The sequence below is a fragment of the Bos javanicus genome, chromosome 18, assembly GCF_032452875.1.
Source record: "Bos javanicus breed banteng chromosome 18, ARS-OSU_banteng_1.0, whole genome shotgun sequence".
Classification (NCBI taxonomy): Eukaryota; Metazoa; Chordata; class Mammalia; order Artiodactyla; family Bovidae; genus Bos; species Bos javanicus.
Window position 1 is genome coordinate 62,553,214 of NC_083885.1, and position 23,565 is coordinate 62,576,778.

Consider the following 23,565-nt stretch of genomic DNA (forward strand, 5'->3'; position numbering starts at 1 on the left):
GGGAGTGTGTGGGATACTCGTCCTTCTCTTTGTCCCCCACCCCCGCCCCCCGTCTCTGATAACTTCTCTGAAGAAATATACTTTTGACATTCACGCTTCCACGTCTAAGGTGGGAGCCATGTTCTTTCCCAGCATGCAGTGTGGCGTGGCTTCTGCTCCACCAATCAGAGCTCGCCGCCCAGAGGCTTGGAACTTCCGCTGGAGAAGGCGGGAGCAGGTACTAGAGGCAGTGAGACACCTCCCACGCCAGCGATGGAGGCCACTCTGGGTGCCTGGGGCAGGCTTGAGGTTGGGTGTGTGCTTCGTCCTGACAGGAAAGCACTAGGCCTTTTCTCCAGCCTTCTCTGAGATTGGGGAGCAAGCAGGGGACAGGGAAACTGCCTCCTCCTTTTATAAATTCCTTTCAGTTTAACCAAAGAAGCTTTCCATTACAACCAAGAGTCTTGACTGATGGTTTATTTCAGACGAGGAAGTGGCGCCCAGGGTGGTTGATCTTGTGGCCAAGTTCATAGCCAAAATTTATACCTGGGCCACATCCGAAGCTGTGTCACTCCCTGTATTCTGGTTTCCTAGCCCCATTTACAGAGAAGGCAATGGCACCCCACTCCAGTACTCTTGCCTGGAAAGTCCCATGGAGGCAGGAGCCTGGTGGGCTGCAATCCATGGGGTCGCTAAGAGTCACACACGACTGAGCGACTTGACTTTCACTTTTCACTTCCATGCATTGGAGAAGGAAATGGCAACCCACTCCAGTGTTCTTGCCTGGAGAATCCCAGGGACGGGGGAGCCTGGTGGGCTGCCGTCTCTGGGGTTGCACAGAGTCAGACACGACTGAAGTGACTTAGCAGTAGCAGCAGCCCCATTTAATACCAGACTAATTGCTCTCCTGTGGAATTTAGTTGTGTGAGAGAGGTTGATTATATTTTTCACTACCCAAATTCAGAATAAATCAAAAGGTAGCTACAGGATCCAAGAATTGGAAATCAGATGTCACTTGTATCATTTTTAGAGCAGATTTGAGAAATCAGCATTGGTCTTGCTGCCTCTTCATCCCAACATTAGACGTGGTTGTCCGACTGGTCACAGGCAGTACTGGACAAGAGCAGTCCTTTCCCTTAGGTGCAGGCAGCAGGCCAGAACACTGGGCAGGATGGCTCCAAGAGGAGAGAGAGCTGGAGGGCTGAGGGCAGATGCCTATCCCATCTGGTAAATCAGTCCTCAGCCCCTGGGAAGGGTGGAGACGAAAGGGAAGAGACTGTAAGAAGCAGAAGCTTCTCCCTGTGGAAACTTGTAAGAAGCTCCTTCCAATTCTAATACAGATCACAGCATCATCTGCCTGTGAATTCGGACAAGGTAAAGACCCAGACTTCTGTCCTAAACCTCTGCAGTTTCCCAGGTTCTTGGAGGAGACTGACTGTCAGCTTCTCAAGTTCCATTTGGTGATTGAATATAGCCAACCTCCTGCCCCTCAGTTCCCAAGTTTATGTGTTAAAACAGCGTGGCAACTTCAATCACATTCAGGGGCGGGGGTAGGGGGGGAAGCTATGACAAAAGAACCTGATGTAGAAAATCATTGAAGGAACAGAAGGAAATGTCTCACAATTGCTTTAAGCTGTATAACAGTAGGAATCTGGGTCCATTTTATAACAAGACCTGAGAGATGAGAAGGTAAGATTAGCAAACCTAAAGAAACAAATTGAGGACCATGGCAATTAATTAGAGAGTTTAACAGGTATCTGCTCCCTCTCATGCCACCTCCAAGAGAGAAGTACACTTTCCCACACGGTGGTGGCTGAGGTGTAGGTGCTAGCCCCATGACTTTGGGTTTGACCGTGTGACTTGCTTTGGCCAATGGATGGTGGCAGATGTGAGGGAACCTGAGGCTTGAAATTGTGCTAACACAGTTGGGCTTGGTCAAGAGTTGTCAGACAACTTGCGACTGAACAACTGAGGCACCTCTGCTTTTTCCTCTGGGATAGTACCCTGAGATGTCCACTGGTGCCCAAGTATGAGAGACAAAGGGGAATAGAAGCAGCCTCACCAGCCTTCACGCATGCAGCTCTAAGCTGTGAACATGACCGGCCGTGGTTGCCTGTCAATCAGCAGTAGCTAAGAACATCGCATGCAACACAGACACTGGAAATAGCAAGGACCGGAAGAGACTTGGCTGGAAAATGACTTTACTGACATGTGGTAACCAGCAAATGCAGGTAGAAATGACAAGGATTAAAGCAAATAGAAGCTACAGATGTGAAGCACAAACGCATGATTGACATCCTTGAAATAGAGAACAAACTAGAATAGGATTCAACAAAATGTCCCTGAAACAGGAAAGGTAAATCTGCGTGTTTTGTTGTTTTTTTAAAGCCGAGTCCTTACAAGCACTTACAGCGCAGATTCTGGCCTGTATCATGGAAAGCAAGGGCTATGAAAACTGAGGAAACTGAGGCTCCGAGCTAGATGGGACTTTAAAGACTATGGATCTAAAGTCTAGAACCTGGACTTAGAACCTAGACTTAATGTTAGAGGGTAATTGTGCAGCAGCTGCAACAGTAAAGACACGGGCTGGGCGAAGGCCTATTAAGTGGGACTGAAGTCAGCCTGAAGCTCAAAGAAGGCAGGCGTCGAGAAAGATCGAGGAGGGACAAAAGCTACTGGCCGGGATTGGAGACAAAACCCTAGCTGGATTCCTCAGGAAATGACCCTGGAGCCAAAGCAAAAATGTGATTGGAGGAGACAGACTAGCAAATAGGCGAGGGGATAGAGAAATCCTGGAGCAGGGGGGTGGACTTAGGAACGGAGTCGCAGAGAAACGCTGCCAGTGTGCAGCGGGGCCTGCGCGTCGGGTGGCCCGGGTTTACTCTGGGAGAGACCGTTGGCACAAACCGTCGCGAGCGCTTTTGCAGCGGCGTTGCTCTGGCTGGGCGTGGCCCGCCGCAGCTGGCCGGGCGCGCACGCGCACTGCGGGGCCCAGGCGCGCGGCCTCCACACACCTGCGCACCGAGTCGCCGGCGGGAGGGCGGGGCCTCCTGCGTGCCCCCGTACCAGGGGGATTGTGGGATAGTGGCGGACGGAGCCGGGCGGCGGAGGCCCTGAAGCCGACTGCAAAGGCCCGGGACTTAGCCGCTTTGGGGAAGGGGGCGGTGGAGGAAGTGGGGCTCGGCTTCCGTCAGCCGTTGCTCAGCACTGCGGCCTGTTGGGACCGCGGAGTAGGACGCCTTTCCTGACCGGCCCTTGCTTTCCCGCGGGGCGCCAGGCCGGGTAAACCGGGGCGACTTCCCAGCGGAGGGCCTGCGCGGGCCTCGCGACCCCACCAACCTCCCTCAGCCACCTCGCCCGCGGGCCCCGGACCCCCGCCCGTCCGGCGCTGAGTCCCAAATCTCTGGAACTTGGCGCACGAGGGCCCCCCTAGGCCCGAGACGCGTGCGCGAGCCCCCGCCGCTGCCCCCCGCCCCCACGTACCGGGTCCCTGATCGGGGCCGGAGCCGCCGGTGGCGGGGCGGGGGGGGCGCCCCGATGAGCCCGGAGTGCGAGGAGCCGCCGCCCCCCCGCGCAGGTAAGCGGGCGGCCCGGGACCCTCCCCGCCCCCGAGAACACCGCCCAGGTACCCTCGAGTCTCCGCACCCCTTCTTCTTCGGACCCTTCCCCTCGTCCATGAGGGCTCCCCAGCCCTGGTGTTTCCCCCTCAGCCCCTCGATTCTCTTAGTTTCTCCTCCTCAGCCCTCTCGTCTCCTTGTCTCTCCCCTCAGGCCCACCAAGACTCCAGGTGTCTCTCCTTCAGCCCTCCAAGTCTTTTAGTCTCTCCCCTCAGCCCCCCAAGTGTCCTAGTCTCTCCCCCGCCCGACCCCAAGTCTCTTAGTCTTTCCCCCTCAGCCCCCCAAGCCTGTTAGTCTCTTCCCCTCAGCCCTCCAAGTCTCCCCCCTCAGACCCCTGAAGTCTCCCAGTCTCTCCCCCTCAGCCTCTCAAAAGTTTCCTAGTCTCTCATTCAGTCTCAGACCCAGAGTCTCTTAGTCTTTTCCCCTCGGTCCCTCAAGACTCCAGGTCTCTCCCCTTAGCCCCCCAAGTCTCTTAGTCTCTTCTCGGACCCCAAGTCTCCCCCCTCAGGCCCCCCAAGTCTCCTGACCTCTCCCTCTCAGCCCTCCCAAGTTTCCTAGTCTCCCCCCTCAGCCCCCCAAGTCTCTTAGTCTCTTCTTCTCAGACCCCAAGTCTCCCCCCTCAGGCCCCCCAAGTCTCCTGACCTCTCCCTCTCAGCCCTCCCAAGTTTCCTAGTCTCCCCCCTCAGCCCCCCAAGTCTCTTGGTCTCTTCCTCAGCCCCCAGATCCCCTAGGCTCCCCCCTCCAGCCCCACTTCCTTCCCCTTTCAGTCCATACCCCTGCCTCAGTGTCTCTTTCCCACCCTCGCCTCCTCTGATTCTGCGGGCTTCCCCTCTGGTTTCTTAGTCTCTCCCCCGGCCCCCCGGGGCTCCCCCTTCTCTCTGCTCCTCCCACCCTGGCCTTCCTTGGCCTTCCTCTGCCTGCCTCACCCCTCCTCCCGAGGCCTGCCTGGGGAGATCCATGGCCTCAGACTGGCACCCTGGGGCTCAGGAGACTCGAGGAGCGGGGCTTCCCCTCACCCTGCCCGGGCGCGGCCCCTGTCTGTGAGGTGAGGCCTGCTGCCGGCGCGGAGGGAACAAAGGCCGGGGGGACAGTCACAATTGCCGGTGTGGTGAAGGGGCACCTCAGGGCGGTGTGGGGGCCGCCGCGGAGCGACCGGGGAGACTGGCTCCGCGGGTGGCTTTTTCTGTCGAGGAAGGATGAGTAGGAGTTGACAGATGGAAAGTGGGAAGAAGGGCCTTCTGGGTGGAAGGAACAGCACATGCAGAAACGTGAAGGTGGGAACCCAGCCCCGCAGGCTGCGGGAGGGAGGGCGGAATGCCTTGGTGGGGCTGCTTGCGGGGCCCTCGGGTCTGTCTTGTTCGGTGATGCACACACTCGGACATCCATGCTGAGGACACAGATGTTACTTACCGGTCACACCAGCCTGAAAGGCAGGAGGTTTCTGGAAGGAAGATGTGTTGTCAGGCGTGGGGCGGGCTTCAGAGTTGCAAAGAAACTTCCGTGGGGTGTAGAGAGGGTTTTCTCTGGCGGTTCTGGGGATTCCGTGTGCCATTTGTAGAAGCCTGCAGCACAGGAAGTGCTCCGGGTCAGCAGCTCTTAGGTTATAACTCAGTTTGGGATTGTCTGTTGCCTGGGTTCTCAGCCAGGGTGGGGGTGGGGGGGGCAGGTGGGCGATGGTACCCCCAGGGGACCTCCACTAAGGGCAGCGGAGATGGTTTCAGTTGTTACAGCTCGGATGCTACTGGCAGGTGGCGGGTGAGAGCTGGGGTGCTGTGGGGCCGCCTCCAGGGCAGAGGACGGCCCAGTTCAGTGTGCCTGAGAGCGGCGGACGAGCCCGCTTTCCTGCACGGGTGTTAGGGACAGTGTGGTTCACCTGCTCTTTGGTTACCATGAGTGGCGTGTGCTGAGTTGTGTTCTTTGGTTACCATGAGTGGCGTGTGCTGAGTTGTGTACTTCGATTTCCTTTTGTGTTTTTGATAGTGTTGTGGGGCTACCTACTGTTTCTCTCCAGTAGGGGAGAATCTGCTGCTCTCCACCCACCCACCCAATGTTTTTTTTCCAGGATCCACGGCCAAGTGACCGTAGCGGGTCACCGGCCCCTTTGGGACTTTAATTGCAGAAGTACTCTAGCCAGGGGGCCTTGCCTTAGGCTCGGTCCTGGGAAATTGGCGTCCTGCTACAAGAAGCAGGTGCCTGAACAGGCTGGTCCTGTCACCGAGTGCTCCGAGGCCATCACAGTGTGACCACGGAAGCCGTGGAAGTGTGGAGCAGGCCTCTCACACAGTCAGGGGAGGCTTCCTGGAGGAAGTGGTGTCTGTGCTGAAGCCTGAAGGACCCAGGAGGACCGACCTAGTCAGGCTCGAAGAGCTGGAGGGAAGGCAGAGGGAGCAGCCGAGCCAGGGCAGAGCGAGGGCGCAGACGAGCAGTCAGGTGTGGCGGGAGTGTTGAGCACCATGCGGGTTGCCGCGAGAGATGAGGTGAGAGAGGCCTGGACGCCTTGGTAGAGACGCCCGCCTTCCCTGCCTCCCCAGCTCCTGCAGGGTCCCTGGGCAGGCACAGGCCCGGGGGTGGGGACACACTCTCTTTTCCAGGCTGAATCAGGGCGTCCCGAGAACACCGGTTTTGTGGATTTTCCCAGGGGCAGGGCAGTCTTTGCGAGGTGTCTCAGGAGAGACCGGGGCTCTGAGGCCGCAGAGCCTGGCGAGGCAGGATGGGAGTGCAGGCCTTCCTGACTTTGAATCTCCCTGTAACAGTCAGTCCAGCCCCCTGTTCCCCACGGGCAGTTTCAGAATCTCTTCACTGCTCTTTTCTCCTTTGAACCCCTGACTGATCCAGAAGGCACCCCTAATGGTGAGCTTTGGGGCCCCTCTGCGTCCTCAGCCGCTATCTCATTCTCTTATGTTTCTGATTGTTCCATGCCCTGGGTAGGAGCAGAGCTGCCACCCTACCTGGGCAAGTGTGGTCTGGGGCCCCTAACAGCCGCCACCACCCCCCAGCTTTCCCGAGTCCCCGGGAAAGTCCCAGTCCATGGTCGCATGAGGCCTTGGCCAGGTCCCTCTCCTTCTCTGGCCTCTGTGGCCCCTACTTCCACGTGGGTGTCCCACGGCTTACCTTGCCGAGTCTCTGGTCTCTGGTGGGTCCTGATGTTACCATGGTCCCGTTCCTGGAATTGGAAGCCCCCCCACCCCCATTTCACATTTGGCTGAGAGCTGATGGATTGCGGGGAGTTAGAGGGCGATGGTCTCACTGTCCTCTGACCTGTGGGCCCTGTGAAGGCAGGGGGCTGGCTAGCCAGCAGCGGGGTCTCCACGCCTGGCTGGCAGCTCATTAGGGGCCTGTGGCCTGTGGTGGCTGAGGGCAGCAGCGGACCCAGGATAGCCTCTCCCCGGGCTGGGGTTCCTCCTGAGCCACAGGGCATCTCAGGGGGCCACCCCAGGGCCCTCCCAGCGGCCTCTTCAGGCTGGATCTCCACTTCCGGGTGCGTGGGGCTAGGGCGGATGAGAAAGTGGCGGCACGTAAAGGACCAGCCCCCGGCTCCCAGGCAGGCAGGGCCGTGTGTGGATGGACCACAGCGGCCGTGGGGGCGCTCGGTGGGGGCTGCAGCTGGGCCCTCACTGAGCCCGCGCCGGGTGGGGGCTGCCGGCTCCCGAGAGGGGCCGCTGGTGTCCGAGGCCTGAGAAGCACGCAGCGAAGCCGGAAACCTGGGGCGATGGTGCGGAGCTGGCGCAGAGAGAGGTAGTTTTCGTTCTTAATGGCTTCCTTTCTCATTTACAGTTTCCCCCTCTTCCGTTTGCAGCCAGAGTCACGGTTTTCAAACGGTCGCTAAAAGCCAGTGGTATTCACTTCCGTTTTCTTGAAGTTTGCTAAAAGTTGCAAAGCACGGGGGTGGCGGGGTGAGGGGCACCCACCAGAGTATTTGAGTGAGCTCAGCCACCCGGGCGAACGGGCCATCTTCCTTAGGGCTCCTGTTTTTAGCGCTGTCTCCCTGGGTAGTGGCTGCTCCTTCCCTCCTGCTCAGAAGTGTCCAGCTTTCAGCCTGGCCCCGGGGACACCTGCTGAAGGAGACCTGTCCTTTAGGACCACAGGCCTGACCCCGCTGTTCTCAGAATGTGCCCCTTCCTGACGGCTGGGCCCTGTTTCATAGACAAGGGGACAAGTGTGGTATGCCGTGTCACCGTTAGAGAGTGAAGAGGAAACCCCTCTGCTGTCCACGTCTAGGGCTTCCGGGAACTTGACCATTAGGACCTGAGGCTAGGTGCACTGAGAGTGTGTGGCGGGGGAGAGTGTTTTTCTCTTTGGGGTGTTTTCTTTATTCTGTGCCTCCTGCATCTGCATCTTGTCCCGTGTAGAGCTTGAGAACTGACTTTGGGAGGGAAGGGTACTGACCACCCCTCAGCTGCATCTGATCCTTGCAGCCTCCTCTGACTTTCAGAGGAGGACCTGAGGTTCTGAGAGTTTAAGGGACCGCCTGGTTTCTGAAGTCCCTGGAGTCCCTACCCCACTCGCCCCCCAGCCCAAGTCAGCTTTGGGAGGGAAGTCCTGCCTGTGGTCCAGGGCGGGTGGCAGGGTTGAGGCGGAGGACGTAGCCTGTGGCATCTCATCTGTGCAGGTGCTTTGGGCGCAGTCGGTGGGCCTCAGCCCCGAGGCTGTCCTGCAGCCTGGAGGGGGCGCTGAGGCCTGCTTCTGCTGTGGCTGACACCTGCGGGCCCCCTGCCCCTCGGCTGTCAGATGGGAACAAGAGCGGTGCTGTCCCTGGTCGTCTTGACGAGGGACACAGTGCTGTGCGGGTGCACAGGTTCTCTGCAGGCCTGTGCCCCGGCTGAGGGGGCCTGCTTAGCTCGGGGACCCCATGGGTAGTGAGGGTGGGGGGCACCTGGGCGTGTGCCCGTGTCTGCGCCTTCTCGCCCCGGCCCGGCCCGGCCCTGGTGGCATGTCAGCTCCGGGCTTCTTGGGCGCAGAGCAGGCCAAGGCCTGGCCCTCTCGGCAGCCTCAGGCAGCTTCGGTTCTGTTTGTTTTGTAACAAGTTGTGTATTTATTGTTTGCTCTGTCTTTGTTGCCGCATGGGCCTTCTCCAGCTGCAGCAAGCCGGGCTCCTCTCGTGGTGACGGGCTGCGGCCCCTCGCTGAGGAGCACAGGCTCCAGGTGAGCAGGCGCCCGTGGTTTGGGGCTCACGGCGCTGGAGGGCAGCTCTGCGGGGTGTGGGATCTCGTTCCCTGGCCGAGGATTGAACCCGTTCCCCTGCATTGGCAGGTAGATTCCTATCCACTGTACCACCAGGGATGTCCTGGTTTTGTTTGTTTTAGATGGTAGGTTTTTTGTGTGTGGGGGGGGAGATGTAATTTGTGTAGTGTCATATATGACATCCATTTAAACTACATGATTCAATATCTAATCTATTCACAGAATTGTGCAACCAACAGTCCCCACCATAGATTTTTTAAAGTGAGTTATAGTATCAAATAAAATTGTGTACAATTGATTTTAGAACTTTTTTTTAAAAAGAACACCCCTTTCCCAAAAGGAAACCCCAGACTTGCTAGCAGTTGTCTCCCTCCATCCTTGTCTTGCCCCTCAGCTCCTAAGAAACACTAGTCCCAGTTCTGTGTCTACAGATTTGCCTTTTCTGGACGTTTCGTTTAAATGGAAGTATGCGATATGTGGGCCCTTCCCTGGTGGCTCAGACCGTGAAGAATCAGCCTGCCAGTGCAGGAGACGTGGGTTCAGTCCCTGGGTTGGGAAGATCCTCTGGAGAAGGGAATGGCAACGCACTCCAGTATTCCTGCCTGGAGAATCCCATGGACAGAGGAGCCTGGCGGGCTACAGTCCATGGGGTCGCAGTAGAGTCAGACATGACTGAGTGACAGCGCACGCGCGTGCACACTCATTCCACGTGTGGTCTTTGGTGGCTGGCTTCGTTCGTGCCACCGGGATGACCTTTTGACCTCTCTGGTCTTTTGTCTTCACAAAAATCTGCGATTAGAAAGAGGTGGTGTTCTCACCGGTGGGTGTGCCTCGTCCCTTGGACCCGGACAGCGGCTGCCCCGTGCAGTGGTTCTGGCCCCACAAGCACCCAGCTCAGGAGACCGTCCAGGCCCGCTCTCTCTCCAAGTGAGGAGGGTGGGCCTGGGGCCCAGGCAGAAGTGGGGATGGCCCTCGTGCACTTGCGGGTTCAGGGCGCTGCCCGCCTGCCTTTGGGAGCAGTGTCCCCACTCTGATACAGGGCCTCACATTCAGCACCTGGAGCAGCCCACTCTCCTCCTCCCCTTCCCAGCCTGCCAGCCCTGGCGGTCCCCCACCCCACGCCACCTGGGCTGGTGTACGGGGGCCCGTGGGTGTGGCTGGGGGGTCCAGGCGGGAGCAGTCCCCGCTATTGCTGCCCTGACAGGCCTGTCAGCCTCCTGCCTCAGGAGCAGTGTTGTGCCTTCAGTCCTGGTTTCCGAGCTCGTGTCCCCACGCGGTGCTGTCCAAGGTGGTCATGGCCGCCAGGCAGGACGGGTCTGTGGATTGTACACAGCCCGCGGGGGCGTGCGGGGTGCCTGCTCTACAGATCTGCAAGGCTGCAGTTCTGCACCCAGCCCCTCTGCAGCCGGCACCAACTGGGCCGGAGCGCTCTCGCTGGCTCTGTTAGCTTTCGTTGGGGTAGCTGAGCTCCCCTGCACTCTGAGAAGGGACCTCCTGGGGCTCGGGCACCGCTCCACGGTTCAGCGGCCCTCAGACCCTGGTGCACTTCGGGTGCCTCCTGTACAGTGGGGCTGGTTGTAGGACTCATTTGAGGTGACAGCTGTGCAGCTCACGTGGTTTGCCCACTGCGTGTGTCCGCGTGTTGTGCACGTGTCCACGTGTTGTGCACGTGGCACCGCCATTCTCGCACCCGAGGCCTAGGGCTGGGGCGGTGATGGCACATGGGGCACTGCTCGGGGGCTTCACTGGGACGGAGACACACCCCGACGTGGCAGTCTTGGGGCAATGTGTGAGGCGCCAGGCCACTGGGAGTCAGGGCAGTCCAGAGGCTGTGGCCTGGGCTTGGCCCGCACAAATCGTTGGTCAAGGGGAGGCAGGTGTGAGAGCCTGGGGTGCAGACTTGGGCAGGACTGGGTGGGGGGCGCCCGGGGGGCCCTCTTGGGGCCTTCCGGGGTACCACATGCTAGGTGTGCCAGTCTGTGTTTCAGAAAAGCGTCCTGAGGGGTGGGGTGCAGGCCAGGGGGCGAGACCTGGCATGCTGGTGGCCAGGCCCCGTGGGCCTGGGGGCTCTCAGGTGCCCCCACGTCCTCCCCTTCCCCTCTCTGGGGCCCGTGTCTGCGCTGTCTCGTGAGGTCATAGCCCTTCCACTCTACCTGCAGGCGGCCAGGGCTTAGGAACCAGCCGAGTCCCGCAGGATCATTGCACATCTGGGGCCACTTTTTCCCTGTCGCTGAGAAGTTGTCCTGGGGGCCAGGGGGAGATGTGTGAGACTCCTGAGGAGGCTGGACGGGAGAGCCGGGTGTTGGCAGCCTCCTGGGGGAGCTGACGGTCAGAAGGCAGGTGCCAACCTTCAGCCACTCGGCTCTGCCCCAGCCTTCTGCCCGGCTGGTGGGCGAGTCTAGCATCCTTCTCCCCCGCTGCTGCCCGGCCAGTGGGCGAGCTCTCCGCCGCTGCGATGGTGCCGGCAGGGTCGTCCTGGCGATGGTGCCGGCAGGGTCGTCCTGGCCTCCGGGTCTGTCTGCAGCAGCCTTGGCCTCAGGTGGTCTTCAGGAGGTGGGTGACCCGTGAGTGCTGGGCAGTGCCAGCGTGGTGCTTGGGGGTCCAGCTGACCTGGGTGTGGTTGTCTGCTGTTCCTTGGGGTGACCAGAGCCCTCACCAGGGCTGCAGGCACAGCCCCGGTGCCTGGGGGAATGGCTGGACAAGGGTGGCCTGGGAGCTGGCAGCCAGCTCAGGGCAGTTGTGCACCCAGGGGTCGAGGCTGGGGGCGGTAGAATCCCCAGAGGGGCAGCCAAGTCTGCTCATCATGGGGCTTGGACCCTCCAGGTACTTAGCGTGTGCTCCACCTGAAATGCTCCTGAGGCCAGTGCCGTGTGCGCGGGCCACAGCCACCGTCGTCCCGCGGAGGTGCTTCCCTGTCTGGTGTCACTGGGACCCGTCAGTGGCTATTCTGGGGGCCACCGCGCCCTCCCCTCCAGCTTTTCCTTGCCTGTCCTGGCACTGGGTACAGAGGTTGGGCCGTGTGTGTGTGTGCATGCGCACACAGCCTAGAGACCCTGCAGACCTCCCTCTCCCCAGCCTTGCACACAGCCTGGAGATGTCACGCATCATGGGACACTTAATTTGTTGAGCAGATACAGGTTGAAGCGAGCCTGGGGCCAGAGGTTCCAGGATCAGCCCGGGTGCAGCCCAGATCAGGGGACTGTGGACAGGCCCAGGGTGGCTCTGTGCACCGTGCTGGGGCCTTGCCCCCGGCCCCAGGCAGTGGGCAGCAAGTTGCCCGTGGAGTGCCCTGGTAGGCTGGGAGGTGGAGGGGCAGGCAGGCGGGCCCCGTGTGACAGCACTGCCTGCAGGGCGCCATGTTTTGGAAGTTTGACCTGCATACGAGCTCGCACCTCGACACGCTGCTGGAGCGGGAGGACCTGAGTCTGCCCGAGCTGCTGGACGAGGAGGACGTGCTGCAGGAGTGCAAGGTCGTCAACCGCAAGCTGCTGGACTTCCTGCTGCGGCCGCTGCACCTGCAGGCCATGGTGACCTGGGTCACCCAGGAGCCGCCGGCCAGCGGCGAGGAGCGGCTGCGCTACAAGTGAGCCCCTGACTTGCCGTGGACCTTGTTGGCCCCGTTTCTGCGGGACTTGCCAGACCTCCCCCGACGGAGGGCTGGGAGGAGGCCCCCCAAGGACCCTCCCCCAGCAGTGAGGGGCGCGGAGGGGCATGTGTCTCATTGCCCCGCCCCACCCCTACTTTATCTCCTGGTGGTTATTCAGTTGGATTTCTCTTCCTGTCTTGGAGCACAGGAGCGTGAGTGAGGACTGTCCCTCAGCCCCACGTCCTGTCCCCAGTGCCAGGATGGTGCCCGGCCCAGAGGGTGTGGCTGTGCCCCTCCCACCAGAGGGGGTACCAGGGAGGGTGGGGGAGGCAGGCAGGCGCTCTGCAGGGCACCTGTCTGCCCTGGTCTCTGCTGCCCCTCTCCAGCCCTGCCCCACCCGTCCCAGACAGGCCTCCTGGTTCCCTGGGTCACCCTGTGCCCGGCCCCTCACACTGACGCTCACACCAGGCCTCACAGGTCCTGCCTCTGTCCCTGGAGGCCTCGAGCCAGATGGGCAGTGGGTGACTCCTGCTCAGTTTGCCCTGTGTGAATTGGGGGCTCAGTGCAGAGGTGCCAGCCTTAGGGGGGCCCCCAGTGTCCACCTGTCTGTCACTGCCCCCTCATGTGTCTTCTCCCTCCTTTGCTTTGCTCACCTGGCTCTGTCCCCTGTCCACCAGCTTGAGTACATCCCACTGCTCAGTTCTGACTCCTGTGCCCACCTGGCCCTGCGCTCCCCTCCCGTCCCGAGGAACTCACTTGCCAGGGCCTGAGAGCTCACGAGGCAGAGCTGAGCAGGCTGGGGTCCCTGGGGCCTGGGTGGCACCTAGGCAGGCAGCCCTCCCATCTGGTGAAAGGTCCTTGGGGCTGGGGGGTCAGCCTGGACGGTTGGGGTCGGGGGACAGTGTTAGTAGGGGTGGAGTCCAGGCTTAGGGGGCCCGACGCTGTCTTGGGGGCAGGGGAGCTTGCATGGATCGGGACTGGGGGACGGAGCAGCCGGGTCCCCGCCACCTCCTACGCAACTCTGCTGGGTTGACAGGTACCCCAGCGTGGCCTGCGAGATCCTGACATCGGACGTGCCCCAAATCAACGACGCACTGGGCGCCGACGAGTCCCTGCTGCACCGCCTCTACGGCTTCTTGCAGAGCAGCGGCAGCCTCAACCCACTGCTGGCCAGCTTCTTCAGCAAGGTCATGGGCGTCCTCATCAACCGCAAGACTGACCAGGTGCCGGGGCGGCGCGGGCAGGGCTGGCGAGCGTGGGCTGGTGGGCCCGGGGGTCCTGTGCTCACCGACGGCCCGTGTCCTCAGCTCGTGTCCTTCCTGCGGAAGAAGGACGACTTCGTGGACCTGCTGCTGCAGCACATCGGCACCTCGGCCATCATGGACCTGCTGCTGCGCCTCCTCACCTGCGTGGAGCGGCCGCAGCTGAGGCAGGACGTGGTCAACGTGCGTGCGTGGCGTGGCCAGGCAGGGCAGGGGCGGGGCCGGGCCGGGCGGAGCGGGGCGCGGAGCCCCACCCTCTTGTCCTTCCGCAGTGGCTCAATGAGGAGAAGATCGTCCAGAGGCTCATCGAGCAGATCCACCCGTCGAAAGACGACAATGTGAGTGCCGCCGCCCGAGAGCTTCAGCCCTGTGCTCCCGTAAATGAGCGATGAGAGAAGGGAGCCTTCGGAGCTGTGGGGGGGTGGGGGGGCTCCTGCTGAGAACAGGCGAGGCTTACGCTGCTGGACGGCTCCCCAGGAATCAGCTCCTCCTTCCAGGAGTGCTCAGGGCTCTAAAGATGGCCCTCTGACCCGGTCCTCACTGCCGCCGTTCCCCGGGCCTCCCTCCTCCCCTCTGGGGCCTGGCGGCTCTTCCCATCTGCCTGGGTCAGCCCTGGTCGTGCTTCAGAGATAATGCCAGGGGCCCCACATCTGTCCTCCTGGCCCACTGGCTGGCAGAGCAGAAGTCCACATGCATGGGTCATCACCCCAGGCACTCAGCCAGGGCCAGGCCTTGGGCAGTGAGGACCACCCTGCCTTCGTGGCAGAGGGACAAGGGGTGTCTGTTGGCAGCTAGGTGGCAGGGCTCGGCGCCGGGCTCTGAAGTACAGCAGTGCCTGGGGGGCTCTGGGGGTCTGCGTGCTGGGCTCTGGCAGCCGCTTGCTGGGTTGGACTCAGGGCTCTGCTGGTGCTTCTCTCAGTTTATCTCACAGCACCTTACCCACACCGTGAGGCTCACCCAGTGAAAACACAGAAGTGTGTTTAGTGCACACACACGGTCGTGCAGCCTTTGTGACGCTGGTTTTAGAGCGCTCGTCATCGCTCCAGAGGAGACCCAGTCCCATTAGCTGCCGCTCCCTGTTCCCCACATGTGGGCTGGGCCCCCGCAGACATGTGTCTGCTTTCCGTCCTGCTTTGCCGCTCCTGGTGGTTTCCTGTAGGTGCAACGCGTGATGCGTGCTTGCCCGTGACTGGCCCCTGGTGTTAGCCCCAGGTTGCTGTGTTCATCCCAGCTGTAGCGTGTTCAGTGCTTCATCCTTTTCTAAGGCCAAGCAGTGTTTCACTGTATGGACGGACCTCGGTGGCCTGTCCAGTCACGAGTTTGTGCATGCGTGGGTCACTGCACCCCTTGGCCACTAGCTATAGATGGCGTGTGTGGGAGTTGTGTTAGGGTCTCCTCTTCCAGGAAGTCGTCTTTGGTTTCCCTTTCGGCAGTCTCTCCTTTCCAGTGTCTGTGTTCTCTCCCTCCCACGTGTTTCCCGGGTCTGCGGCCCTCTGTCCTCGAGGGCAGGTACCTGCCTCCAGTGCGTGGGGCTTCCTGACACCAGGGCGGACTGGGGTCCTCAGCTCTCTCTCCCTCCCCAGCAACATTCCAACGCATCCCAGTCCCTGTGCGACATCATCCGCCTGAGCCGGGAGCAGATGATCCAAGTGCAGGACAGCCCGGAGCCTGACCAGCTGCTGGCCACCCTGGAGAAGTGGGTTGCGGGGTCGCCCAGATCGGGGGCGGGGGAGCCGTCCCGGGCCCTCCTCCCTGATGCCCCTGCGCCTGCCCCAGGCAGGAGACCATCGAACAGCTCCTGAGCAACATGCTGGAGGGGGAGCGGAGCCCGTCCGTCCTCGTGAGCGGGATCCAGGTGTTGCTGACACTGCTGGAGCCCAGGAGGCCCAGGTGAGTGCCCCAGGCTCCCTCCCCAGTGTGTGTGCATGTGCACGCGTACACAGGCCGCCTGCATGGTTCACACTGTCCCCCGCCATGCCTGCTGTAGGTCCGAGTCCATGACCGTGAACAACTTCTTCAGCAGCGTGGATGGGCAGCTGGAACTCCTGGCCCAGGCGACCCTGGACAGTGCCGTGTCCAATGCAGGGGCCCTGCACGCCCTTCGCCCACGTCTTGGCTGCTTCCACCAGCTCCTGCTGGAGCCGCCTGAGGTGGGCAGGGTGCTCGGGGGAAGAGGGGGCAGCCCTGGGGTCAGGGCAGAGCTGGGGCAGGAACCAAGCCCAGCCCTCCACCTGCAGCTGGAGCCACTGCGCACAACGTGGGGCAGCCTGGCCCCACCCCTGGGCAACACGCGGTTGCATGTGGTCAAGCTGCTGGCCAGCGCCCTGAGCGCCAACGATGCCGCTCTGACCCAGGAGCTCCTGGCCCTGGATGTGCCCAACACCATGCTGGTACTAGGGGCAAAGGGCCGGGGTGTAGGGGGCGGGGGTGGGACGACGCCGGGGGAGCTCCTCAGAGCCAGCCTGTGCCCTCACCCCCAGGACCTCTTCTTCCACTACGTGTTCAACAACTTCTTGCATGCCCAAGTGGAGGTGTGCGTGAGCACGATGCTGAGCTCCGGGCCCCCTGCCGACAGCGGCTCAGACACACCCCCCGAGAACCCTGTCGTGAAACACGTGAGCTGGGCTCCGGGATCTCGATCCCCTTTGCTCTCTGGGGGGCTCTGCTCCGGGTCTCCTCCTGCCTGTCATGTGCAGCCAGACCGCTCAGGGGCAGAGTCTTGGTCTCTTCTGGAGGTCCAGAGTCTTGGGAAACAGTGTCGTGCGAGGGTGGGGACTGGTGGAGTGGTGACCTCTGGGGCAGTGGATGTCCGGGGGGGCCAGGAAGGGTTCTCCCAGGGTGATGGCCCCAGCGCTCCTGGAGATGCCTTCCTGGGTGTGGCCCTGGCCTCAGGGCGAAGCTGGAGTGGAGGCAGGCAGGGTGGCTCTGGGGCTTGCTGTGCAGGCTGAGTGGGCCCAGAACAGGTGAGCAGGGGAGGAGTGCCGTGCTCACACCCAGTGCACGCTGCCCCATCCCCACAGCTGCTGCAGCGCTGCCGCCTGGTGGAGCGCATCCTGACCTCCTGGGAGGAGAACGACCGCGTGCAGTGAGCAGGGGGTCCTGGGCGGGGGCGGGGGCGGGGGCCGGGGCGGGCAGCAGGGGGCGGAGCGGCTGAGTTCAGCCCTGGCTTCCCTTTCTCCAGGTCCGCAGGGGGCCCTCGGAAAGGCTACATGGGCCACTTGACGAGCGTGGCCAATGCCCTGGTGCAGAACTCGGAGAAGGGGCCCAATGCAGAGCAGCTGCAGCAGCTCCTGAAGGGTGAGGGCGGGGCGCGCCTGGGGGCAGGCGGGGCAGGCGGGGCGGGCGGGGCCTCCGTCCTCACATCGCCCTGCCCCTTCCGGCAGAGCTGCCGCAGGAGCAGCGGGAGCGCTGGGAGGCTTTCGTGTCGGGCCCCCTGGCGGAGACCAACAAGAAGAACACGGTAGACCTGGTGAGTCAGTCTCCTGCGCCGGTTCTCCTGCAGGCCGGGACCCGCCCCCCGCCCCGCAGCCCCAGCCTGCCCCAGGCCTCCCCGGGGGCCCCGCAGGCCCTGACCCCTGCCGGCCCATGCCCAGGTGAACACGCACCACCTGCACTCCTCCAGCGACGATGAGGACGACAGGCTCAAGGAGTTCAACTTCCCGGAGGAGGCGGTGCTGCAGCAGGTGCGGGCAGGGAGGGCAGGGGAGGGAGGCTGTGTGCAGGCCTGCCCTGACTGCCGCCCCCCGCAGGCCTTCATGGACTTCCAGATGCAGCGCATGACCTCGGCCTTCATCGACCACTTCGGCTTCAACGACGAGGAGTTCGGGGAGCAGGAGGAGAGCGTGAAGTGAGTGTGCCCCGGCCAGGCCGGGGCGCGGAGGGCTGCGAGGTGGTGAGGAGCCCCGCCCGCAGCTGCTCCCTCCCCTGAGGGCGTTGGGGGACCTGCCTTGGTGGGGGTTGTGAGCCTGTCCGCCACGTGCCAAGTCAGCCCGCGGGGGTTGTGAACATGCTTCCTGTGTCGGAGACAGCAGGTGACAGGCTGGAAGCAGTCCCGTCACAGGAGGGGCTAGACCTCAGTGCAGACACGGCGCTCTCCCGCTCCGGGCGAGAGGCGACCAGGACAAGTAGGGGCTGTTGGAAAGTGGCACAGTGTGTGGGTCGGAGCGTACACGGACAAGCTGTTCCCACGGTGTGTGTCAGTACTTAAAGCGTGTGGATTTGGTTCCTTCATCCGGGAGTGACACTTCTGGAGGCTTTCTGGAGGAGAGAGCCGAGCAGAGACTGGTGGGCATGTGTGGACGCAGAAAGGCTGGGGGTGCGAGGTGGTGGTGGGCACAGCACTTCCCGTGATCCCTGGGCTCCCTGGCCCCCACCTGGGTCGTGCCTTGGGGACCTGTGTGCCTCGAAATGAGTGTCTCACTCAGGTTACGCTCTCAAAGCCTGAAAGCCTAGCCTGCCCGGCGAAGTTGTGTCCCTTGTTTTATGAAGAGGAAACAAGGTGCAGGAGCCTTAGGCCTCCGCGTGGGGCCCCGCGGGACTGGGGGCACACGGGCGGGGCGCCTCGCCCTGCAGACGCCTGCTGACAGGGGTGCTCCAGGAATGGCTGCGGTCCACAGGCAGCCCTAGCAGGAGGTGTGTCTGCTAGAACCGGGCCCAGGAGAGAGGGTCCCTCACTGTCTCTGTGCCTCCCCCACAGCGCGCCTTTTGACAAGACGGCCAGCATCACCTTCTCCCTGAGCGCAGACGACGACAACGTGAGCTGCCCTGACCGCTGCTGGGGGCGGGGGTTTGCTGCAGGCAGGTGGCCCGCCTCACCCTCCCGCCCCGCCCCCGCAGCCCAATGCCAACCTGCTAGAGATCTGCTACAAGGACCGCATCCAGCAGTTTGACGACGACGAGGAGGACGAGGAGGAGGGCCAGGGCTCTGGGGAGTCTGACGGGGAGGACGGTGCCTGGCAGGGCGGCCACCTGGCCAGGGCAGGCCGCCTGGGCCAGCCCCAGGGCGTGCGGTGAGTCCCCCCCCCGCCCCCCGCCCCACTCCCTTTCTCTCCCCTTCTGCAGGTTCCCCAGCACAGCCAGGCTGCAGGACCTGCAGGCAAAACGGAGAATGGAGTGCCTGTGTGATGTGGGGCGTTTTCAGTGTTGAGTGATAGAAACCCAATTCAGATGAGTTCAGGTTCAAAAGGAGTAACCGCTTGGTCCAGGTGTCAGTGGGGCTGTCAGGAGGCAGTCCGGAGGCGATCCTTCGGGCACAACTTGGCCCAGTGGGGGCATCAGAGGCGGTCCTTTGGGCACGGCTTGGTCCATTGGGGCTGTGGTCTGCCCGCCCCGCCCTCTACTCCGCTGTCCCCTGCGGCAGCTCTCTCACACATGTTCTTGCCGAAAGGGCAGTGGGGTGTCCCGTCAGCTCCCTCCTGTCACGCCAGTGAAGCAGGACTTGGCGATTGTCCTCGCTCACAGTCCAGCTGCGGGCCCATGAGCTGTGTCCAGCCCTTTGTGCGGGTGGTGGCTGGTGCAGGAGTACTGACTGACTGCTCTTGGGCAGCACAGACTTGCCGGCGTGAACACCAGCTCAGGGCTTGACCCCTGTGACGTGTGACCGGCACAGAGACGAGGAGACAGGTCGTGAATGTCGGCCGCACGGGCCTCCCTCTGTGGCACCCAGAGGGGAGAGTGCAGCCCTCCCCAGGCCCCTGCTGGCTGCCTGCTGCCCTCTGAGGGTGACGTTCTTCTGACCCTTGCCCTTTGGGTTTTTGCCTCTGTATCCCATGAGTGAGGCCTGTCCCTCAGGTAGGTGTGGTTGTGCGTCACTTGCCATCTGCTGGGTGTGCCCTTTGTGACTGCCAAGTTGCTTTGCACTTACACGTGTCATTGCCAAATCCAAGGTCGTGATTCATCCCTGTGGTTTTCTTGGTAACATCAATTCTTAACGTTTAGGTTTTTGACCTGTTATGAGCTAGTTTTTTAGGTGTGTAAGCTGGGGGTCCAGCTTCATTCTTAGGCATGGAAATACCCATGTCCCAGCTCATCAGTTGAAGAGACTCCCTGCTGGATGGTCTGTGCACCTTTGTCAGAAGTTTTTTGGCTGTTTGTGCAAGCATTTATTTTTAGCCTGTCTTTCCTGGCCCATTGGTCTGTACATCTCTATGCCAGCCCCACACACACCCCCCCCCCCCCGATTGCATTGTACTGAATTCTGAAATTCAGTATTGAAATTGAAAATGTGAGCATCCAATTTGTTCTGTTTAAAACTGTTGATCATGCTGGGTTCAGTTCTTTGAAACTCTGGGTGACTGTTAATTTCGGTAGAGAAAGCCGCCTGAGCGTCTGAGAGGGACCGCCTTGAGTCTGTAGGGCGGTTGGACGGGGCTGCCGCGTTAACAGTGTCTGCTCTCTCAGTCCGTGCCTCTGGGCTGTCTTTACAAAAGTTTGTTCAGGTCTTAGTTACTTCTGACATGTTGTGTAGTTTTCCGAGTATTAACTTTCATGGTGCTTTTGTTAAATTTATTCCTAAGCAATACATTTAAATTTATTCTTAAACATTTTTGATGCAATTCTGAGAGAAATGTTTTCCTCAGAGTTGTTTTGAAGTGGTTATAAGTGTATAAAAATACAAGTACACCGGTACACTGATTCTCGCAGAACTTGCTTGTTCTGACAGTCTGAGAGGGTTCGTTGGTTTTCTGCACACAAACCATGCTTGCTGCAGTCAGAGACAGTTTTGCTCCCTCCTTTCCAAGTGGGAAGAGAAAACCCCTGCATCACGCCCTGATCTTGGGGGCTTCGGGGCTCGCTGTTGAGTGTGGTTTGTGGGCTCTGGAGACCATCCCAGGTATCCAGGGTCAGGAAGCTCCCTGCACCCTTTCTGTGAGCATCTGGCTTGTGAGCACTGTGCGGACCGTGGGGCAGCGTCTTAACGAGCCTCTGGGTTTCCTTCGCGGTTCCCCGGTGGACACTGTGTCGAGTCTCGTGTCTGTCGGCACTTGGCCGTTAGGTTTGGGGCCCAGGAGGCTGCAGTGACGGAAGTCCAGCGAGGCTGCAGGTGGAGGAAGCGTGTGGGGTCAGCCTTCCCTGGGGATAGGTGGTGAGGGGCCCGTTCCCGCCAGGCCCCTGCAGAGGGCGCACTCTCCCTAGGCGTCCTCCCACTGCCCAGCGCCCCTCCGCCCGCCCCGCCCCTTGGATACACCGCGGTGCTGGGGGCGGCGCTGGGGGCGGAACGGCCCCGCCCCGCGCATCGCTGACAGCAGGTGCTCCGTGGAGCAGGAGCCGGGGTAGCACAGACAGCGAGGAGGAGGACGACGACGACGATGAGGACGAGGACGGCCGGGCCCGCGGCAGACCCGGGCCCCCCTGCTACCCCAGTGCCGGCCGCCAGCCTCCGGGTGCGTGAGCGCGCGGCCTGGGTGCGGGCAGGGCCCTGCTGTCTGCCTCTGCGCTCACAGCTTCCTGCCTCCAGGCCCCAGCTGGACAGCTGCCTTTGACCCAGTGCCTACGGACGGCCCGGCCGGCCCCCAGGACTGCAGGGACAAGGAGCCCCGCGGGGAGCATCCAGACCTCCCGGCCCCGAGCCCGACTGGCCCTGCGGCCCCCAGCACCCTGCAGCTCAGGTGAGGCCTGAAGCAGGGCCAGGGGCCTGGGGCGCCAGCGCCCAGCCCAGCCACCCCTTGGGCTCCTCTTGCCTCCTAGGTTTCAGGATCCTGCCCCCACCTCCGCACCTCAGGAAGCCACAGACGGCAGCAAAGCAGCGGAGCCCGCGGGTGAGCCGCCCCGCCTCAGCCCTGGTGCCTGGCCTGCCCACCCTTCCCTGCCCATCCCGCCCTCAGCCCCGGTGCCCGGCCTGTCCACCCGCCCTGAGGAAGGCGCTGGTGCTTGGCTTCCTGAGTCTCACTGCGGGCCCGTCTCCTCACAGCCTCCTGCCAGGCCCTGCTCAGCGTCGGGGATCTCCAGGCCAGCCTCAGAGGGACACGCTCCGCCCCCAGCTCCTTGGACAGGTGCCGACTGCTGGGGGTGGGCCTAGAAAGCTAGCCTCTGGGGAGGTGGGGGTGGTGCTGATCACCGGCCGTCCCCACCTGCAGGGCCCTGGAGCGCAGAGCTGCCGCTCAGCCCTGGGGTAGGAGGGCTCGGTCGGATCAGAGAGGGCAGGGGGTGTGCGCTGACCTGCAGCTCCTCCCGCTGCTGGGCGGCTCCGAGGGGACATGGGGTGTGAGGGCGTCTGACGGTAACCCCGTGGTCCCCTGCAGTGCAACCAGAGACCCTGCTACCTCTGTCCCGGCCCCCGGGGCCCACCGGCCCCCCCAGACCCCAGAGGGGGAGAAGAGCCCAGAGTCCTTGGGGCTTCCCCAAAGCCAGAGGTAAGCACGGTGCGGCAGCAGGAGCAGCCGGTGTTCCGTGGGAGCGCTGACCACTCGCTCATCCTTTCCCCACAGTGCCCTGGCCCTCCAGCCACTCCCGATGCCCAATGGCTCTGCCCCTGGAGGCCCAGCCGCCCCGGGCTCCCAGTGAGTGTGGGCGTCGGGGACGGAATAGGGCAGAGCCGGAGGTGGGGCCGGAGGCGGGGGCTGGATGGAGGTGGGCGAGGCTGGCACTGGTTTCGGTGCTTCACAGCATCTCCATCTCACTTCCAAGGTGACTGCTTGGTCCGGTGGTGGCGGCCACACGCTCCGTGCTCTGCGTGGACCCTGTCCGGGTGAGGGCCGGGCAGGTGCCACAGAGGCCCTGTCGCCCATAACCCACCCCGCCCCACCCACGTCCCGGCTGGAGTCCAGGAGGCTGGCGCCCGGGAGACAGTCCCCACCCCCTATTGCACTGAGGAAAGAGATTACGGAGATTTGTCTCCTAGAGTAAAAGATAGAGTGGGCTAGAAAGGAGAGCGCGCGCGCGAGAGACCTATATTATATATTATATATATATATATATATATGTATCTGAAGGGAGCAGAGTGGGCACGCGGGGAGCCAGGAAAAACGCAGGGCTGGGCGGCAGTGGCGAGGCCTTCACCCAGGCCCACTGGGGCTGCTGTGGGGGGTCCCGAGGTGACCACCACTCTCGCGTCCAGCCGTGCCCCCATCCTGCGGTGCAGATGCCCACACCCACACTCGGCCTTTCAGCTCAGGTCCACCTTGGGGGGGGGGGGGCCCGAGTGGGGGTCGTGCCTGTGCCTAGCCCCCTTGCCCCGGACCCTGCACTTTGACCCAGGCTGGGAGCTCTATGACTCTCCACCCGGCTCAGCCAGCTGTGAGGGAGGGAGCTGGGTTCTTGGTCCCAGGGGCCTTCCCTGGACATCCCCCCAGGACCCTGCCGCACTCACCGAGACCATCTCCCACCGAGCCCGGGCGGGGACCTGGCTGGGGTCCCACTCCTCCTCCCGAGGGTCTGGGGTGCAGCCCAGCTGCCAAGTGCCCTTGTCCCAGCCCCTCTCCCCAGGCGGGCGTGAGTGTGCGCGTGTGTTCGTGCTGAGCTTCTGTTTCATATCGCAAACGTAAACAAATAAAGGACAGTTTAAGACTCGTGCTGCTCAGACTTCGAGTTCGGGGACATGGGGTCGGGGAGCCTGAGCTGGTGTCACACCGGGGCCTCCTGGGTGGGACCCTCAGAGCGTGGAATTAGGGTCCTTGGCCTCCTTGCTCCGCTGGTGGTGGGAACTTCTGCTCAGCTGGGAAGGGTTTCCTGGAGGAGGCGCTGAGCGGTCCTTGGTGCCTGGCCCCACCCCCCACCCCACCCCCATCCACACACACAGGCTCCGGGTGTTGTGGTGGTGGGCTTCCTGCCCCATCACCCGCATTCCCAGAGCCCTTTCCCCTTAGTGAAGCAGTGGGGGTTGGGGGTTTGGGGGCAGCCAACCAAGCCAGACTAGGCGCCCGGGGTCCGTGGCTTCTGGCGGAGACCGGCTGTGCTGTGCGCTGTGGCTGGCTGGACGCGGGGAGCCGTCCCCGGAGTCACC

General features: G+C 62.2%; 1 protein-coding gene and 1 long non-coding RNA gene across 7 annotated transcripts; one reads left to right on the top strand and one right to left on the bottom strand.

The window, feature by feature from the left end:
- The first annotated feature begins 3,047 nt into the window (after positions 1-3,047).
- PPP6R1 (protein phosphatase 6 regulatory subunit 1) lies at positions 3,048-23,132 on the top strand. Of its 6 annotated transcripts, none has more exons than XM_061389296.1 (24): positions 3,048-3,556; positions 12,128-12,360; positions 13,400-13,586; positions 13,671-13,808; positions 13,898-13,963; positions 15,209-15,321; positions 15,402-15,515; positions 15,613-15,775; positions 15,863-16,015; positions 16,106-16,240; positions 16,646-16,710; positions 16,807-16,922; positions 17,009-17,094; positions 17,219-17,308; positions 17,375-17,472; positions 18,322-18,379; positions 18,462-18,634; positions 20,889-21,007; positions 21,082-21,232; positions 21,312-21,382; positions 21,535-21,616; positions 21,866-21,976; positions 22,052-22,123; positions 22,251-23,132. In XM_061389296.1, the coding sequence occupies exons 2-24, from the start codon at positions 12,134-12,136 to the stop codon at positions 22,252-22,254; spliced, it is 2,592 nt and encodes an 863-aa protein (XP_061245280.1). In that variant the 5' UTR covers positions 3,048-3,556; positions 12,128-12,133; the 3' UTR covers positions 22,255-23,132. The 6 variants fall into 6 exon arrangements, with proteins under 6 accessions (XP_061245280.1, XP_061245282.1, XP_061245278.1 ...); XM_061389298.1 differs by lacking the exon at positions 3,048-3,556 and adding an exon at positions 3,564-4,641; XM_061389294.1 differs by lacking the exon at positions 3,048-3,556 and adding an exon at positions 5,269-6,073.
- Positions 3,239-6,793, bottom strand: LOC133231093 (uncharacterized). The gene is made up of 2 exons (XR_009731032.1): positions 6,708-6,793; positions 3,239-5,158 (listed from the first exon to the last, which is right to left on the bottom strand). It is a non-coding gene; the product is annotated as an uncharacterized LOC133231093 (long non-coding RNA).
- Positions 23,133-23,565: the final 433 nt, after the last annotated feature.